The 20,928-nt window shown below is 40.9% G+C and overlaps 1 protein-coding gene across 1 annotated transcript; it reads left to right on the top strand.

The window, feature by feature from the left end:
• The first annotated feature begins 318 nt into the window (after window positions 1–318).
• Window positions 319–2,898, top strand: LOC145766050 (uncharacterized). The gene is made up of 3 exons (XM_082577704.1): window positions 319–607; window positions 1,261–1,426; window positions 2,070–2,898. The coding sequence occupies exons 1-3, from the start codon at window positions 319–321 to the stop codon at window positions 2,206–2,208; spliced, it is 594 nt and encodes a 197-aa protein (XP_082433830.1). The 3' UTR covers window positions 2,209–2,898.
• Window positions 2,899–20,928: the final 18,030 nt, after the last annotated feature.

Genomic DNA, 20,928 nt, shown 5'->3' on the forward strand with positions numbered 1-20,928 from the left:
TGTTCTGATTGGTTGGCGGTGACATCGGGTTAGGCCTATACAGGAAATTGTCCTGGCTAAGTGGTTATCACCAAAACCTCTACGTCATAATAGGCATTGTGATGTAAATGAATTAATCGAGTTTTTAATGACTTCGCTGCTAAAATTAGCTCCGTCTTCAGCACGCATGCATGCTTGCATTTCTTAACTCGTGAAGTCGAGAAGAGGATGGCTCAGCAGAGATTAAATGAAGATTGCTGAGCTGCGGTCACATTTGGTAGAACATAACATCACAAACATATTTTTCGTAGCTAGCAAGAACGAGTTGAAAACGAGACGATGGTTAGATTTTTGTTTGGTACAACCTTGGGGCTGTTGTGCGTTTTAGTTTGTTGCGTCACAGCTGATGAGCGACCAGTTGTTCTTTCTTGCGGAGCAGATGGAAGAGGAGACAATACAGCTCCGGTTGCTCGTCCTGGAAAACGTGGAGCGGATGGGATGAAAGGAGACATTGGTCCTCCTGGACCTAGAGGAGATTCTGCTTATGTGAGTGCATTGGAGGAATCCGTGAATAACTTAAGACAGAAAGTTGAAGAATTGCAAGCAAGAGTTCATTTGGCTGGAAATCGTAAGTTCTACGTGCATTTGCAAGTACTTCACTTCTGTATTTGCTACATAATGTGTTAGAGACAAATTAGTTTTTACAAATAAAATCAAAAGGAAATTCTTTACAAGAAGTAACTTCAAATTTAATAAAATCCAAGATATTTTTCTCAAAGCAAGTTTTTTTTTTTCGAAAAACGTTTTAATATTTTGGATGTAGTCTGCAAAGTTTATAGTCTGAACCGTAGGTAGCCTAAGCTTGTAATTCCTCTGAAGAGAATGGTTAAATAATATCTACGTTAGATCCAACACTACCTATGTAGAATTTGCTTAACTCCTGCCATCCCGTAGTTAAAGCTGTCGTTCTGCAACCTGAGATATCATTTTTTGGCAGAAAAGAAATACTAGGAATCGTTTTAACAATTCTGATATTGAATTCAAAAACTTGCTTCTTAGGTTTGATAGGTGTCATAATTTTGTGCTTTTTTGAACGTTTTTAAACCAATAGGCTAAAGGTATTTGGTTTTATTACAAGTACAAAAATAATAATCCAACTGTTAAATATTATTCAAAAGTTGTTGATTTGTCATTTGTTTAACGCTCAGATAGCTATTATGTGTATGCTGCAATGCTGCATTTGATAATAATTTGTTTGTGTCTGAAAATTCTAATTCGCAGCTTTTCGGCACTATCAACTTCCACCGACTGAAATTACCTGGCCCCTTGCCAAAGCATATTGCGAAATCAAGGGTTTAAAACTTTGCTCTCGAGCGCAAATCTTCCGAAATGGTGATGTTCCTGCCATCATTGGAGTCCAAAATGGCGATTTTTGGACTCCAGTCAGGTTTGCTTTTTTCCTGTTTATTGTATACTCTAAACTCTGTCGCTGATCAACTTATTGTTCTAGAAATTAATACTGCCAATGAAACCGTTTCTAGTAGCAAAGTACGGTCGTAAATAAAATTAATCATTGTCACAACAATATCTTTTCAATATAAAAGCATAGGCATATGGGCGTTTAAAACAAAACAACTTCGAACATATTTCCAAATTCATTTTTAGTTTGGCCCAATTTTTTTGCTTCGATTTTGTAGTGCGTTGAGTTTCTCGGAGAATAATTTTTCTTTTCAGTTTTTAACTTTTAACATTTCTATGTTCTGTTTTGATAAATGGCCAAAATGTCTACGCAGTGTACAAATAAACGTCATCCTCTTACGCGGTGCCATGGCGCAGCGGATAAGATGCCCACTTTCCAAACACTGGATCCTAGTTTGATTCCCGGCTTCAGTTAGTTGTTGAAAAACACCTCTATACCCAAAAGAAAGTAAATCGGAAAGTGACAATTGTTGAAAGAAAGTGGCCACTCTGCTCTTGTAAGTGTCCAAAGCGTAGTATTATGAAAGCCTTATCTTTTCACCATCCAACACCAGAATTCAAGTATGGGGACCCCCCTTACTTTAAAAAAACTAACAAACCTTTGTTTATAGCGATTCTCACAACGAATGGGTTCAAGTTGGAAATCATCATAGAACTGGAAAAATGCATACCTCTTTTGGATTTCGCCCTGTATGGGGGCCACGACAGGGAGCGGAAGCTTTTAAACGACACGTGTTTTGTTGCACCTAAATTGAGCACGCAATAATTCATCTTTCATTAAATGAATAGAAGAAAAAACATATACGCTACCTTGCACAGAAATTGTATTTACTCTTTAACAGACAACGAATAGCAAAGAATAAAAAACTTGTAATTAAAAATTGTAAATCTGGAAAATTGTGATAACATTCATTCTGTTTGTTGTGTTAAATTAACCTGTTTTCGTAAGTGAACCCTCAAACATTTAAATTTGAGCTAATAAATGCTGATTAAACATTTTAATCAGTTGAAATCTCAGATCTAAATGACACTAAATTTACTTTGATTTGATTACTTTCATTCGAGAAAAGCTTTTCACTTTGACTTTATGTTAGAAAGATTTTTATTCATTCTCCTAAACTGGTGTGTATTGTGGGATTAATAACGATTCATGTGATGGAGAGAATGCAAATAAGTTATGGTCGTGAGATGAATGATAATAATTAACCTTTTCCTCGTCTATTGATATTCTAACCAAGGCTGTGGAGCCGGGCGAAAAATATACGACTCTTTCTTCTCGGTTTATAACTGGCCGACTCCGGCTTCAGCATTGTCAGATTTTAGAGGGTTGCCAGATTTTTCTGAAATTTTGTCTTTTTTCATTTGTTTAAAAATTAATTTAACTACATTTGTAATCAAACTCAAAAAGGCGACTTTCACAAAACTGACAAGAACTAATACTTCTATTTTTTGGTAAAGGCTTGGAGTGTAATGCAGAAAACAAGAAACAATATTTTGATAAATGTATTGCAAACAAACATTTTATTGTTCATCGTTTTTTATCACGTCTGAGTCGAAGTCAGCGTTTTTTTAAACTCCAGACAACACAAAATCTTACTTACTCTAACTCCACAGCTCTGACTCTAACTCAGTAGTTTTTAACCTTTTTAAGCATTCAAAAAGCATTCATTGTTGAATCACAATAAAACTGTAATGAACAATTTGCATATTTAAGATATGCAAAATTATTACTACGGTAGGCTTGCATGATGACAAAAATTAAGCTTGGTTTATTTAATCGACGCCTAGGTTTTAATTTGTACCTTAAGCCTACTCTGATTTACCTGTCGATTCTTCATCTGGACTTGGCTAAAATAAATTGAATCTGTAGCTTTGTATGGTCCATTCGTTAGTTGCACAGTAGGCTATTTTAGCTGCGAAATTGGCACAGTAGAATCCAGGTTAAGAACCGCGTTTTAACGTTCGCGTTTTGTCGCTTCTACCTTTTTCTTGACCTTTGCTATGTTGACGTGTATTGTTTTGATATGATGGTCAGAAATAAAAAAAACAACTGAACTGAACTGAACTGAACCATTGTATCTAACTGAAGATATCAGACGTTGCTTTTATTCATTTCATTGTTTAAGTGTATTCATTCTTTACAAATTCAACAAGATTACTGCAGTATTGTTTTTGTAGCAATTGTTTTTAGTGGCTCCGTCTCACCAATGTTAACCAACCCTAATCCTAACCTTGAACACTTGTGTCTAGTTGGTTGGCCCACAAATATTCTGGAAGTAGGCTAAACAAAATGCAGTCTTCCAAAAGTATTGGCAAAACAAGGCAACAAAGGAATAAATATCATTGCACTTAATAAGTACCTTAGGTCAAGGCCTTGCTGTTTTAGAAATGTCTTAAAACGAATCCAATTTTTGGCAGATTAGTGTCACTTTGCTGTGTAAAAGGCTGTTTTGAAATAAAAATATATAACTTCTTTTAATTCAAAGAGTTTTTTCAAGGAAATGTGTCGGTTGTTAAGCACTTCGTTTCTTGCCCAAGTGGTATTCCCAAAACCTTTCTTGTTACCTTACGCGCAAACTAGTCATTATCTTTTTTCTAGTATCTAGTGGAAGAAAGTACAATCAGAACTGAAGTAAGACTTTGTATTCCTTTAAAGCTTCAACCGTCAGAGCAGAATCAAAAATATCATTAAATTGTAGATTTTAATAACATTGTATTTGTGTTGCTTTACGTTAAATATTGGTAAGCTATTTTCTTTTTTTAAAGGTGGAAGTTCATTTTTACAATCAAGTAAATTGACTTTCACAACAAATTAAGATAGTAGAATAAGAAGAAAGTCTCAAATCAACTCTTTAGCAAATAATAATACTTTCGAAGACAAAATACAGTTTGTGTAAGCATGACCAACACTTTAGTTTATTAAACGTTTAGTTTAGAAAGACTGGTATGAAAAAACTGTCCACGAAATATGAATGCAATAATGTCCGAAGAACAAAGCTGAAATAGAAGTCTCTTTTAGCATAGATGGTACTGCTATTTTGCATTCATCAAATTGCGCAACAATCTAACCTCTTAGTGTAATTTAGTAAGACTCGATTTTCTTTTAGCATAGAAATTTATTTTTTTCCACATTAAAATCCGTCTAACTCGACACCAGCTGGTTTGATATTTGCGTAACTCGACACTTATTCCTTGGTCCCGACAGAAGGCTAATAGTTTTCCCGTCCGTCTTCAATTTTCAGGTTTCCTCCACTGTATCCTACCCCAGGCATCTATAACTTCTACCATCCCCTGAAAACCGAAGGCTAATAGTTTTCCCGTCTGTCTTCAAGAGTCGAGTTTCACGTTGTTGCCTAAAACTATCAATCGTACCAGTTTAGAAAGATAGGCTTTGTACAATCATCTTTATTTACATTTGGAAGCTGTATCGATGTGCAATATATGGCGTGAAAACGTTCAAGGTTTGTTGCACGAAAGAAAGTAATAGCTTGGTGACAGTAGCGCACCCAGAAAAAAAGTTTTGGAGGGGGGGGCTTTTGAAAAATGTCGGCCGAGTGATTTGCGACAATAGTGACAGTGACAATAGGCCAATGCCCATCCCTTTGATTAATAATAAAAGGCACTCACAGTTAGTGGCGTAGCCAGAAATTTTGAAAGGGGAGGGGTTTTAACGGCCAGCGGGCGAAGCCCGACGACGTGTTCGTCTAAGGACACCCAGCAGCGGGGGGTCGGGGTACCTCCCCCAGAAAAATTTGAAAATTACTTTATATTTTGTGTATTCTGAAAGCATTTTCAACAAAAATGCGGGTATGAGTATTCCTGTAAAATGGTGCTGTCTGGTGGCATAGCAAAAGGATAAGATCATGTTTTCTTCGGTATTTTTCCGACATAAAGCTAAGTCTCTATGTTTTCTTGTTGCTAATTCCTGGCTGAGATATTTGAATGCTTGGTATTGGCAAAATCGCTCTTTTAATGCAGTTTCGCTTAAAATTAGGAAAACTTTGTTTTAAAGACACAAAGAAACTGAAAGCATCATTCTCAATATCGTGACGTAACACGCGTGCCAAAGAGGGGTGTTGAAACCCCCAACTCTCCCACCCCCCATTGGCTACGCCACTGCTCAATGCTCATTGCTCATAGCCCATAACCCATCGGTTGCCGATACATCAGGATTTGTTCTCTCAATCAGATTAGAAGTTGGCCTAGTGAACCTTATGCTAATAGCACCATCAGCTTCCTCATCTCTACGTCCACTCTTGCAATCTTCTATAGATCTCGAAGTTTTCGTCATGTATGGGCTTTCCGTTTGCCAACACAAATAAGCGCGAAAACAACAATTAGCACGAAAATAGTTTGAAACAAAACACTAATTTTGTAAACAATAAATTTGATGTGGACGTTTTTCTACTTACAAAACATTCAAATTTAGTTCGTATTTTCAACTAAAGTCCAAGACGCCTTCGTCTCTCTGCTCAAACGTCGTATACAGTTTTACATGTCCGTGTGATTCGACATTGATGTACGGTACATCGGTACGTATGTCCACCAGACATTTGACCACGACAGTACGGGAGCATCTGAACTTTAGGAAGTTATAGAAAGGTGCCATTCAAGATATCATGAAGTGTTCTTTTTGCTCTGATCGAAAAGTCTCTGCTGACTCATTCAAAATTTTAGGCGAAGACAAATCCCAATTTGACAACAAAATTTAGGAAGCACTGTTAATCAAACGCTATAACTCAAATTTAAACAAACAATTATTTGTTGGAGGCAAGTCCATTCTCTTCAACATTTACTTGATGTATCACCTTCTCTGTGGAGCAAATTTTTTCGTAGTTATTTATGTAGTTGCCATTTCCTAATGTAATTTTACCTTCAAGAAGTTGAAATTTATTGCATTTTGATAAATATTTTCAGATTCCTGATGAGGGATTAAGTTAAACCGAAAACGTTCAACTGTTAAAACTATTTGTAAGTTAAATGTGTAAAATATATTGTTATAATGCTCAGCCCTGTACCTTGTTGTATTGTTGTGTCTTATTCATACCTAACCTGTAAACAAATTGTATAAATGAGGAGCGTACAAAAACTTCATTTTTAGTGGCGGGTTTGGGGGGGGGGGCTTAAGCCCCTTTAGCCTCATGCTGGGTGCGCTACAGCTTGGTGAGTTGGCAAAATAAACAACAAAACCAAAAATCGACCTGTCATTTTAACAACATACAAAACGTAATCACATGGCAAACAAACGTCACCAAATTAATTATTCCGCAAACAATCTACCAAGGAAATCACAATAAGAGTTGTGAAGCAAATATTTACGATGTTGTGGTGAAGCAAAGTTTAACCACTTATTGTTAACATGCATTCTCAATCAAACAATATCAAGTAATAAAATTTTTCAACATAACACCTATACACCTGTCAATGTCACACTACAATAAAAAGCGTTTAATATGACTTAAACCTTTGAGGACCGCTGGGACGTATGTGTCCCACGCACTTAACCGATTATCCGCAGTTAACTTTAAAAAATTTGCCACTGTTGATACCCTAACTTAGTATTGGATGTTTATCCTTCAAAATAAATCTAAAATTGGAAACTCTGAATCATTTTTCTTGGTGTTTTTTTAGTTTGAAAACAGTGAAAAGTTGAAGTTACAAGTACCTCTTTTTAGTGACGTTATTGAGAAATTTTCATGTCATTTAAAAACAATTTTTTGGTTGCAATGTGGTCTTTAAGATTTCTTTGTTGTTGTATGCCAGTTAGAATTAGGATAGGAGCGAATATTATGGCATGAAAGGAGATTTTGTTTGCATGGGACATATGTGTCCCATCGGTCCTCAAGGGTAATTTTTTATGTTTCTTCAGAGACTGTGTATTCGCTATATTCCAGGATAAAAACACAATTGTTAGGCTAACTGAAAGTTTTGTAGACTGTTGAAGATGATAATTTTTTGATTAAAAAACATTAACAGCTAAATTAGGCCTATTCACTATTTTTAGCTGTTAAACTGCAAATAACTAGCAAGCATTATCAATGCAAAAAAAGTATCTCATACATGCACAACTTCAATTCTCTGCACACCTTTAATCAGTGCATTTTCCCAAATAGCCCACTAAAGTTTATACAGTTACATGCTAAAAGTCCTGCCCTTGCACACACTATATTTTGTCAAGAATAGGCTATCTGTAGCCTATATTATAGGGTAGTCTATTATTATGCAGTTTACAAAGCTGTTCTTATGCTGTTGGCCAATAATGTCCTTATCTTTCAAATGATTTAGCCTATTTCAAGTATATTTCAGCTTCATTCATACCATATGTATGTTTTGCAATTTATTTCAGAAATTTATTATACATAATTGCATACACAACAGCAAATTGCTAAAATGCCATCTATTGCTCGTACAAAAATGTTTCATTTGGATGAAGAATCGATTAGTCAACTTCAGTATTGCGATGGCCGATGATGAAGATGTTTTGGTGTTTGATGAAGAAGATATATTGGCTTCTTGGAAGATGATTTTAAAAATGTTGTTAACAATGGTGGTAATTTTCCAATTGAGATTGTTATTGAACTTTTAAAACAAAGTTCAGCTGGTCACACATCTCAAGCTGAACCACATGTGGTAGATCATTCTTCAATGATGTCAACAATTTGTGACGTCACGTGATTCTCTGGATTCGGTCGGCAAAGATCATGCTTGTGCCAGAGTTCCTGTGTGTAATGTTAAGATTGGAAATGTTAAAGCAGCCTTTAACCGCATTACTGCTGCTCGTGTTTTGAATCCAATGACGGGTAAATCAAAGTTGGTGTATTGTCAGCATGATCCTGGTTCGCAGTTGACTTTTGTTTCGAGTGATTTGGTCTGCGAACTTGGCCTTAAACCGTATGACAAAGTGTCGTTTAAAATGGATACTCTGGCTGGACAGAAAGCTACTTGTGCTGACCTTGTTAAACTTAACATCAAGTCGTTAGAGACGGATGACCTGGTTTGTGATATAACCTCGGTGGTTAACCCAGCTTGGGCTGACGATGTTAAAACTTTACCGCATAAGCAGGATTTAAGTGGTTTCCGTCATTTTCATGACGTGAATATGTTTCATTTGGGTGAGTGTAGTACTGTAGATGTACTGATTGGTAACGACAACGCTTATTTGATATGTACTAAAGAAGAGCGTGTTGGTGAAAATCGTAGTGAACCACATGCTTTAGTCACCCCTCTCGGTTGGTTGGCTTGTGGTGGTAAGTCAGGCTTAGATGAAAACGTTGCTAACGTGTGCAGAGTGCAGACGTCTTCAGATCTTAAATCTAATGGTTATATTAAGCGTACTGGTGAAGCAGGAAATGTAAAGGGATTTGAGTGGTATTTACCATATTTTGTGACGTCAAAATTAAAAAAGCGCATTGTTTACGATGGCAAGTCTGAATTCCGAGTAACTTGTGTAAATGATGTAATGTTTTCGGGTCCTGACTTGTTAATCCCTCTGGTAGATGTCTTGGCTAGATTTCGGCTTGGTAGATTAGGTCTCATGGCTGACGTGACTAAATGCTTCTTTCAAATAAAGTTACCTGAGTCGCAAAGGGATTTGTTTCGTATATTGTGGTTTGAAGATGATGACCTTGAAAGTGGTAGGATGGTACCCTTTCGTTTTTGTGTACACCCTTGAGGAATATAGAATAGCCCATATATCGCTTGCTTGGCTATAAAGAAAATGATCGAGCAAAATCCCAGCGGTGCTGGTGAACTGACTCTCTGCAATATTGCAGATAATATATACATGGATGATTTTATATTTTCGGCTGATAGCTTGGAGGAAGCTCAACAAGTCACCCATGAGTTAATTGCTTTGTTTGATAGCCGTGGGTTTAAGCTTGTTAAGTGGAGTGCTAACAAGGAGGCTATGATTGTCCTATCAAACTTAGATAATGAGATGCTCTCACCTTTGATTCATTACGTTGACTTTCAGACTGAAGATATGACTTTGCGATCAGCGAAGACATTGGGTTGTGTGTGGCAAACCGAGTCTGACGAGATGCGTATCGCATGTTCCTTAAAGCCCTTAGCTATACACACCAGCAGAAGTATGCTCAGTCAGCTTGGTCAAAATTTTGATCCGCTAGGCTTTGGAGCGCCATTTTTTCTGAAAGCGCGCCTGATACTTGAGCAATTGGCGATAGATAAGTTTGATTGGAACACCAAGCTCCCTGATAGATAGATAGTAAAAGCGTGGGAGTCGTGGCTTCGTTCTTTGGACCTGCTTAAAGATTTTTCGTTACCGAGATGGTATTTTGCAAACTCTGGTGTGTGTAGTCCGGGTGATGTTGTTTCATATCAATTGCATGGGTTTAGTGATGCTTCGAATCAAGCTTTCTCTTCTGTTGTTTACTTATGTAGACTGGTTAACGAAGTTCCTAGTGCATCTTTCGTTTTGGGTAAATCTACCATTGTTGTAAAGAATCAGGTTTCTTGGCCAATAGCTAGGAAAGAGCTTGTTGCCGCTTTGAATACAGCAAGACTCGTGAAGCAGGCCTACGAGGCATTGAAGATGCCCAACTGCATTAAATATTTTTGGTGTGATTCTCGGACTGTGTTGCAGTGGGTTAAAAACCCTGATTTACGTTTGAATAAGTTTATCACGCGTCGAGTGGAGCATATTTTATTGTTGTCTGGATCCCAGGATTGGCATTTTTGTCCTACCGATATGAACCCAGTTGATGTTGGCACACGGCCAAATCTTATTACAAAAAAGTCTCGAGAGTTGTGGTTAAATGGTTCTAGTATTCTCTACCAGTGTGAAGAAATTCCATTTGTAGAAAATGCCACTTCAGTACCTGTCCAATGTCCATAGCCTATATCTTCGTGACAAAGAGGAGTCGCTTGACATTGGACAGGGTGGCCTTCACAGATTGATCGAGGCCGCACCTTCTTTGTATGTTATGAAAAAGAGGATCGCTTATTTGGTTGCTTTTGTTGAATTTTTGTACTGTAAAACGAGAAAGCGTAACTTTTTGAAACCAAAACTGGACGCGTCTTATCTTAATAATGCTTTAGAGTTGACTGTGAAGTTTGTTCAGAAGAGAGTGTGTGGCGACGTGGTACATTTAATGACCAAACGATCGCCGGATGCCCTTGAAGAAGTGATAAAGCGGGGTAGTGTTCACGCTTCGCAACGTGAAAAGGAACGCTTGAAAGAATTGTGTTCACTTAAAAAGTACAGACCTTGTGCAGTGATGTACGGGCATACAAAAAATATTGACGCCGTCAGCGTTAACGCAAACGTTCGAAAAAACATACGCCGTAGGCTATGCGTCAACGAAACTTGTAAAAAAAGTTGGCGGCGTCAGCATCAGCACATACACTAGCGTAAACTAATTTTGTTTGCTAGGTGCCAAACATTCACACGGTATAAATCACTCGAAACAAACAAGTTTTATTTTGAATTTCCACGAAGATACACAAGCATCTGGAAGTATTCATCTGACATTTTTGCTGCGTTTTGGTTCCAATACGTTTTTGCCCATTGAAAACATTCTTTCAACTGCAGCGCTGGAAGGTATTGGCGTGTTGTAGCGAAAAAAAGACATTAAAAAGTATGAGTTGACGCTATGCGCTAAAAAACCGCGAAAACTTTACGGCGTGGCCTCAAGCGCAAACTATCCAAAAAAATGTGGCCGCAAGCGTTAGCGTAAACAAAAAGTATACGCCGCAAGTATGCGGCGTAGAATTTGCGGCGTATACGTACATCTCTGACCTTGTGTGGATGACGCTGGTGTAATTCGCATTGAAGGGCGCTTAAGTAATTCTACCGAGATCTCTCTAGAAGCAAAGCATCCGATCGTTTTGTCTTCGAAACACCCCTTCATTAGGCTTGTTGTACTTTCATATCATAATCGAAATGCGCACTGTGGAGTACAGCACACTTTGTTGTCTACGCGACAGAAGTTTTGGATCGCTAATGGTAATGCCTCCGTGATGAGGTATCTTAATGACTGTGGTGTATGCGCGATTGAGAGAGCGCGGCCTATAAGACAGCTCATGTCTGATTTACCTTTGTCTCGCACAACTGCGCATAGGAAACCCTTTTTTGATTGCGGCTTAGACTATCTTGGACCTTTAACTTTTGTTGAAGGTAGGAGTCACAAAAAAGCTTGGGGACTCCTGTTCACATGTATGGCATCTCGCACTATTCATGTTGAGCTGGTTACGTCATTGTCGCTGAGCGATTTTTTATTTGCTTTTACTAAGTTTACAGATTTACGTGGGCAGGTTAATGCTATCTATTCCGATAATGGAAGCACCTTTCAGGCGGCATCTAAGAAGTTACCCGAGTTGATAAAATCAGCTGAATTTCAAAACGTTCTGAGACAGGAGGAGATAAACTGGGAATTTATACCTCCGTATGCTCCAGCGCAAAGTGGCGCTTGGGAAGCAATGGTAAAACAATTTAAAATTGCATTTTTTCACATTTTGGATACTTCAATACGCAAGCCCAATTTTATTGAACTGCTTACGTACACGAGCAGTGCCGTTCGGATCGTGAACGAACGCCCTTTGGTACCTTTGACTGACGACCCTAGGGATTTTACTGTCATCACCCCTGCCTCTCTGCCTCACTGTTGACCCCATACTTTAACCCATACTGTGCAGTTGGGCAACCACATGACCGTGACCAATTAAGAAGGGATTATCGGTTCAATTTGTCACTTTCTCAGCAGTTTTGGAGCAAATGGATAGATTTTTACTTGTAAGGGCTTCAGGGCGGGAAAAATAGTTAAAAATTGCCGAGAATTTGGAGCCTGGTCAACTTGTAGTGGTGGGTTCCCTCCAAGACATTGGTAAACGTGGGAAGTATCAACTTGGAAGGGTGCATGAGGTGGTCCCACAAATTTGGAAAGGTAAGCCTGTGGTTGGGAGAGCTAAAGTTGACGTTTGCAACTATGATGATAGTACGGGGGAAGTGAAAGTAGACTACGTGTTGAGGGATATTTCGTGCCTCGCCCCGGTAGAAAACACTTAAGTGTTAGGATTTGAGCCTAGTTCTGTCTGCGGTGTTCGACCCTTGTCTGAGCCCAGAACAGTCGGTTATTATCGCAACCATTGAGTATAGCGTGTAGTGTGTACCTATGGTACTAATTTCATGTATCGTCGTGTATTATTCTTATTGTTGTTCATTCTTTGCATGCCCTTTGTATTTGCGTATTAACTTAAACGTGAGTGATTCAAACAATTTGTGTATCGTGTGTTTTTATTCATTGGCTTACGATTGTCCTTAAATTCTTTTTTAGTTATGCCATGTTAGACTGTCATAACTAGAGGCCGCTATGTTATGGACAATCTCTGTACAAATCAAACGTCACATAAAACCGTTGTCTACTGAACCTGTCGTCATACGTCATGGAATATTTTCTAAAGCATGAGCAGAGATTGCATCACCTTTGTAACACCTGTGAATCATCGTTAAATTTTGAATTACGAGACGTTGCGTAAGACATTTACCAAGTGCTTTAATAGCTTCATAATGCTTATCATTGTGACGTCACAGTATGAAAGTTATGTGGTTTGAAAATTGAAATATCCCAGCCAGTCTCGTCATTTTTAGAATCGTTGCTGAAAGGTTGGTAGCATATTTAAACTGTTTACTTGTGCTTACCAACTAGACGAAATTTCTGTCTTTATCTCAGTAATTTGTATTGTAGTGACAAGTTTTAGTGGATACGGTGTTTCTCCATTCTTCGACAGCCTTGAGGCTATGTTTACAGAAATACAATTCTTGAATAGACGTTTTCAGAAGAGTGCTTCTTTCGGTCATTGCATACAGACGAACGGATACGGGAATTTTATGTTACATTTTCCCACGAAGAGATTATGGTTTACCGCTGTGACCAAATACCACAATGCAAGAGAAACAGTAGCTTGTGTTTAAGTAGCCTACTTTGAAAAAAATGTAGTTACGATTACCGTACATAGGCATTGGCCTAGCTGCGCAAAATCTTTTTGAGAAAAGGCTCTTTCTAGTTTATTGTAGATAAAGGAAAACGCTGATTTGTTTGTTTGTTTTTCATATGTCAGATGTACGCCTTCCGACGTACACCTGACGCACGCTGCAGCCGACGGCAATGTCTGTTTCCGGTTGTCTACTCTACTTATGACTTATATTTGGAACTACCCATTACTCGAAATCGATCACTGGGTAGAGGCAATTATCGTAAAGTTTCTTGCCCAGAGAAACAACAGCAAGTGCGGGTGGCTGGAGTTGAACATGCAGGCTGTCGACTGCGAATTATACCCAGCATAAAATTATCATTCTCAACCTACATTAGCTAGACGTAGCCTACGATCTTAAATTTGAAGCATTTAGGCTCAAGTAGTGGTTACGCTACTTTGTCCAGCAAACCCAGTCTCCTCCTTCGACAATACCGTTTTTTACCCAACAACCTAAAAAATATTTCAATTGAAGAAATAATTCCTATCTGGCAACACTAATGCCAAATTATTTGCTTATTGTATTGCGTGACTTCAGTTCAGCACTAATCAGCAGGTCTGTAGCCTACGTGCAACAGTAGCGCTTACGTAAACATGTAATAAACCACTCACCCACGCCTATGCCACAGAAAACGCTATGGCAAAAGTGTAGCCTGCGTAGCTTGTTTAGATCACTTAAAATAGTGTAGGCCTACTCAGGCGCTTCTAATTCTTCGACGCGAACGATGCAGGCTAAATCAGATGTCTTCTTTCGTCAGGGCGAATTATAGAAAGCCAGGTGAATGTAGCTTCGTCCAGTTCTGCTATGCCATGGATTCTGCTGGCACCTTGTAAATGGGCCATTCAAGAACAGCATGATCATGAGTTTATTTCTCCGCGGCCCATTGTTCACACGTGTCATTCATCAACACGCAAGTAGGCTCAATAGGCTGCATGTTGTGCTTTCATCATACATTTTGGTAGAATTGGTTAGTTGTTAAGTTTTCTTTCTTGGATAAGCTTGTTGATTTTCAAGCAAGTTTTTTAACATGTAAGCAACGACGTAGCCAGATTAAAAACTTTTTAGGAGGCGGGGAAATTTTGGGGGGCAAAGGGTTTTGATAGCCGAAGCAACATGTATTGAAATTTGTATAAAAACATGTTGTTCGGGTGCATCACGGTGATTGGTCACGTCGCAAAAGTTTCTGCTTACCACAACTCTTACTCTGGAAAAGTTATGTTACCAGAGATGAGTACGCTAGGATATGTTTGCTCAGCAAACGCAATATATCTGTGGCAAGGAATATTAAGCAAACCATAATTGGACACCTGGAACAGTTTGCCAAAAAGTTTGTGCACTATTATGGAGAATCTCTAACACCTATAATAGCCAAAATGATTGGATAATTGGTCCATTTGTTGGAAAATATCTGCCTCAACTTCCCATCCATGTTGTAGACCAGTTTATGGACACAAAAACAGAAGCAGCAAATCGTATTTCTTTTACGTCCTTCAAAGACAAATACCCCAAAGATTCTGCAAACATCCACTTTTGGGCTTCCATGTACAAAGTGTATCCCACAGCTTCAAAATTAGTGATTCATTAACTGATTCCATTTACAACAACTTGGCTAATTGTGAGTCTGGATTTAGCGCTATGTGTGCATTGAAAACTAAACAGTGAAACCGGCTGAAAGTTGAAGCCGACATGCGGCTATGCCTAATTGCCTAAGCAAAATAACGCCTCGATTTGAAAAACTCACTGACAGCTAGCGAGCACAGCTATCTCATTAGTGATTTAATAAACATATTATTTTCGGATAAAGTTACTGCTTTTGTAGTGCTGTTTGTTTGCAAAGCAATCTTGTATGACTTTTAAAATATTACGACAATTTGCTTTGGTCGCAAGATTTTATCGAACTGAATTTTTTTTTAAATGGGTTGCCTTAAAAACGTGTTGGGAACCACTGTCGTCGTCGTGTGAGCCTCTGGGGCCGAGGGTCTATCCTTTTACCACCCCAGATTCACGATGTTCCCGGACTACACTGGAAGGATACTGGAGAGTAGCCAGTCTTTGGTTTTATCATCCATGACACGCAGACCTTCCACTCCGTTAGGTGGTTTGAAGATGGAGCAGTCATTGATGATGTGGTCTGCGGTCTGTTCCTCGGCACCACATTCACAGGAAGAGGAAGAGGCCATTCTCCATTGGTGCATGGTTGAGCGGAAAAGCACGACGCCCGTACGGAGACGGTTGAGGCGCACCCATGTCTGTCTTGGTAGTGTCAGGCCGATGGGGCGTTTGTCGGCGTCGGGGACGAACAAATAGAGTCTGGTGTCGCTTGACTTCCATTCAGAACTCCATTTATGGTCCGCCTAAGTAGCCGCAGAGATGTCTTGTACATCAGCTACGTTGATCAGAAGTTGAGCGGCTGGCACGAATGGGTGTCTTGATTTCAGTCGACGGGGGTGGTCGTTTGGGAGAGCAGAGATTTTGTGGTGGAGAAGGTGGTTGGGCTCCAGTGCCCGTCGACCGAGGGACAGAGTGGCTTCTTCGCGACGAAGCTCAGCAGGTTGGATGCCAGCGAGAATGGGGAGATTGTCCAATGGTGTGGGACGCAGGCATCCGGTCACTGTGCGCAGGGCGCTTTTATGGCAGTGTCGATGTTATGACAGTGAGCACTGCGGCACCAAACAGGTGCACAGTACTCTGCTGAAGAGTACACAAGGGCTAAGGCTGCTATACGCAAACTGTCACCCCTTGCCTCCCCAGCTAGAGCGTGCTTGGCGCTTGAGTAGTGCAGCGCGGGATGTCAGTTTCTTGCGCAGTGACACCAAATGGTGGTGGTATGTGAGCGATCTGTCCAGTGACATCCCAAGACATCTTGGTTCGGGGCAGAAGGACAGAGATTTTCCGTTGCTCTGGACGTGTAGCTCACGATCAGCTTCCCGATTGTGGAGGTGGAAAGCTGCTGCCACAGTTTTGGTTTCGCTGAGTTTCAGTCGCCAGTTCTGGAGATAAGCTGAGAAAGTGTTCATATCCTGGCTCAAGGTGTCTTCTAGATTTTCCCACAACTTTGTGGAGTGGAGAATTGCCAGGTCATCCGCGTAGGCGTATTTTGCGGAGACCGTAGTTGGCAGGTCGTGGGTGTAGATGTTGAACAGAAGTGGAGCCAGGACCGATCCCTGTGGGACGCCGTTTTTCAGGCGTCTCAGTTTGCTTCGCCGTGAGCTACCTGTGGTGAGGGTGAAGCTTAGATTCCTGACAAGTTCCATAATCATATGAACCATATGTCGGTCAGGAAGCAGGCGAAGCAGCTTGCAAGTAAGGCCGCGATGCCATACGGTGTCATAGGAAGCTGTGAGATCTAGAAAGACAGCGCCGGCTTTCTTTTTTGCCTCAAAGCAAACATCGATATCTTGGGTTAAGTGCTTGACCTGATCTACGATGGATTTTCCGCGCCGAAACCCAGCTTGCTCTTTTGGAAGGAGCGGGTCGATGATTGGGTGGACGCGGGCATAGATCAGTCTTTCGAGGATCTTAAAAGGAACACAGAGGAGGGATATCGGACGATAACTCCTTGGGTCCTCTGGTGGCTTGTGAAGCTTAGGGATCGCAACTACTAAAGCTCTTCTCCAGATTTTTGAGATTGTGAGGTGGTGCAGGCAGGAAAAGAGGAATCTACGTAACCAGGACTTTAGGGCATGGCCAGCATGGAGCACAAGCTCAGGGCAGATCTTATCCGGCCCTGGAGACTTGTGTGGTTTCACTAGGCGGAGGGCGGTGGCGAATTCCTCTGGAGTAAAGTCTCCAGAGATTGTTTCTTCTTGTGGTGTTTCCACTCGCCACAGGGCAGATACTTCCTTGGCAACAAGGCTGGATGCCTTGCGGTCTTTTGTCTTGTAGACCCTGTTCTGCACTAGCTGTGAAGCGATGGCATTAGCAGAAACGGGGCACTGACGAGGGGAGTTTGCTGAGCGCCCAGTGAGGTTGTTGATGATGCTCCATGCTTTGCGGCTTGAGTGTGAGAAGTCGATGGTTTGGACAGCTTCGTTCCATCGCTCAAGCTTCTTTGTGTCCAGCCGCTCAAGTAGTCTGATGGCGGCGGTATTAGAAGCAGCACCACTTGTGGCGCCTAGGTATGAGCGATAGAGAGCTTCACACTCAGAGTCCCAGCATGGTGTATAACTGGTTCGATGTCCACGTGGTATTGTGACCTTTGCCGCAGTTATTATGGCATTGCAGAAGTCCTGGTATGCCTCGTCTGCGTTGCATGTTTCAGTCGATGGTAACTTTGCAGCAGACTCATTGGTCAGGAGGCTGTATTGATTCCAATCGGCTTTTTTGAAGTTCCATCGCTTCACCGGTGAACTCGGGACAGGAACCACAAGTTTTGGGGCGATGATGATGGACGGCCGGTGTTGGGACCGCGGGAACTTCTCAAGCACACGTCTGTCTGGAAGAGAGCTGTCGACACTCGCGAAGGCCAAGTCAGGGTTTGTCCCTGTTCCCCAGCGGCCGGAGTGGAAACTGGCTGGTTCCTTGAATAGGAGGGCAAGATGTTTTGTAGAGGCCCAGTCAGCCTGCAATTCTCCGTCGCTGCTTGTGTTGCTGTAGCCCCAGTCGATGTGCTGGCAGTTGAAGTCGCCAGCGTAGAGACTGGGGAAGGGGAACGTTGGAAGGGATGGTGGCAACATTCGCGATGGTGGGGGCTTGTAGATGTTGACAATGTTATAGTCTGAGATACAAATGCACATCCACTCAATTTCGGCATCAGTTGGAGATTGGTCGACAAAGGTCCACTTCAGGCTCTCATGCACAAACGTGGCAATGCCGTGCTTCCTGCTTAAGGTAGACCCGGCTAGCGTGTAGTTGAGAATAGCTAGCCTAACTGCAGAGGTGCAGTGGGTCTCTTGGAGGAGGATGACGAGTGCCCAGTTGGTATGGGCAAGCTGCTCCACAACTTTGATCTTGCTTGTTGTCTAGCCTTCTATGTTAAGCTGCAGAATGGTGGGGCGTCTGAACTTGTCCATTGCCCCTTGCAGCTGTGCCGTCCGAGTGGAGGCTCTTGGTTGACAAGTTTCGTTTGGCATCTGCTTGGGTGCAGATGGTACTCACGGGATGGGGCACGAGGAGCCACTTGTTTTCCATCCCAAATACTGTAATAGCCTACAATGCGATGAGTTTAATAAAAAAAAAGAGCAATAACGAAGCCCCAAGTATTCCACTAATTTGCCAATCTCGACATTTCTAATCATGGTAGGCTACTGTTGGGCTACGTTACCCATTAAGTTGCATGAAAGCTTCTTGGCTAAACTTCGCATAAACATCATATCAGCTTAACCACGTACGAAGGGGTTAGTCGTCGGATCACTCGGCATGCGACAACTCAGCAAGTACATTTCAGCTAGGCTACTGTAAAGTCAGCAAATGAGATTCAGCCGACGTGCTCACGTTGGATTTGCTTGATCATCGGTTGCTAAACTGAATGTACTGACTTGTGACATGCCAGGTTTCGGCGTGCTCAGTTATTACTTGCTCAATTTCATCATTTGCCAATTTTCAGCCATTTTCTGAAATGTTGCTGGCTCAGTTGTCGCTTGCTCACTTCACAACTGCTAACTTGCAGGTCGTAGGAGACTCAATGAGTAGTGGCGCTGAACAAGGTTGCCCAACATTTTTTACATTTCCAGCTCAATTGCCGCTAAAAAGTAGCCATAAATTATAACGTTTGCATAAATTAAAGTCAAAAACGAAATTTTCAACTAGGAAGGGCGTCGATTTTGTGAAATTTGATTTGAAATAAAACGAAACCAAACGAAATCAATCCGTAAAAACCGCGACAGCAAAATTTTTTCCTCGAGTCTGAAACAAAACTAGCCCAATTTTGCAGAAAAGCCGCTAAACTGGCTACTGAAAAGTTTACTGTAAACACGGACCATATAATCAACCGTTATATCATCTTCCGTGTACCAAATAAAAAAAGAAGATCTTCGCTCTTGTAGATAATGAAAGCAAAGATTATCTTATCTTTGCTGGCTCTCCCATTGGTATCGTCTGGGGGATACAACGATAACAAAAACAACAACGAATAAGTGCGGCACACTGGACGAACTACACAATACACATGGAACATCGAGGGGAAAAACACCACCTCCCGACTCCGTGATTTCCTACCCGACATCGATCCCCACCCTCCGGGAATGTCCCTCGCAAGATTTGCGTTGGTCCGGCTTAGCCGCCTACGAACCGGCATCGGTCGCCTTCGTTCAGATATGTGCAGATGGGGCCTGGCTCCCTCACAGGGATGCGAGTGTGGCGCCACAGACCAGACAGTAGACCATGTCGTCTATTGCTGCCCAATCCATCAACCACCACATGGAACGCTTGGACTGAAGGCCCTGGACGACGAGACTGTCGACTGGCTGATGACATCATGCCCAAACATATAGTCCGGAAGAAGACAGATCATACGACGAAGAAGCAGTTGAACGATAACCTGTTGAGCTAGTAAGATAGATTAATAAGGTAGGGCGATAGATTCTTGTTCCAAAGGCTGTTTGTTTGTCGTATCCAGGCTATATACCCGGTGATTGAAGATTTAGATTAATTGGACGGGAAGGCAAGGAAGCCAATCTTTGTGTCCACCTTCAGGCATGCCTTTAAGTGTCTTCCAAAGACACAGCCGCATGCTCTTGAGCGGTGCCGAACCAGGGACGGAGGAACCACGTGGGCCTCGTGGGCCTGGGCCCACCTACTTTTTTTTCTAGGTGGGCCTGGCCCACCCACTTTTGAAAGCTAAATTTCTTTGAAAAGGTAGCGAAAACGGCAAATTAGAGAAGGAGTTCCAAAAAAAGCTATTCACTCATTTAATAAACACTAGTTTGATTACACAGGCCAACAAAAAAAATTTTGGCACAAAAGGTGAGAGTCATTTTAGAGTATTTCAGGGCCCCTGATTCCAAAAATGCACTTGGTTTTTTCGAATTTTCGAAACTAATAATTTGAAGAACATAACTTTGTATTCTGTAATTATATAAATGGCCTTCGTATACCTTGATGGGTGTTGTTCAGTATAGTAAGCCTACCATAAGAATTGCGTTTGTTTATCGATGGTTTTGTTTTGCTTATTCGTCTAGTTTGTTAAGCAAAACAATGTAGGCCTATGCATTTTGTTTGTACTTAGTAGCTTAGTTAGTAAGTCTGATACTGTTGAAGTCAACAAATTAACGCAAAGCACAAGTTATATATTCTACATCTTGTATCCTAATGCTTGCTTCACGTCGTATTTTGATTGTTACTAGGCCAGTAAACGTTAAATAGCCGTTTGTTTGGGTTGTAATCAACGTGATTGGTTCCAAATAGCGTTTATACCACTTAGAAATGTGCCTGGGATTACTTTCAGTTTTGTCTATGCAATAAACGACACGACGTTAAATCTATAGGGGCTCAAAATTGCAAAACGATGTTTTTGCTGTAGGCTATCTCAAAAACTAGAACAT

This window comes from Aplidium turbinatum, chromosome 3 (assembly GCF_918807975.1).
Source record: "Aplidium turbinatum chromosome 3, kaAplTurb1.1, whole genome shotgun sequence".
Lineage (NCBI taxonomy): Eukaryota > Metazoa > Chordata > Ascidiacea > Aplousobranchia > Polyclinidae > Aplidium > Aplidium turbinatum.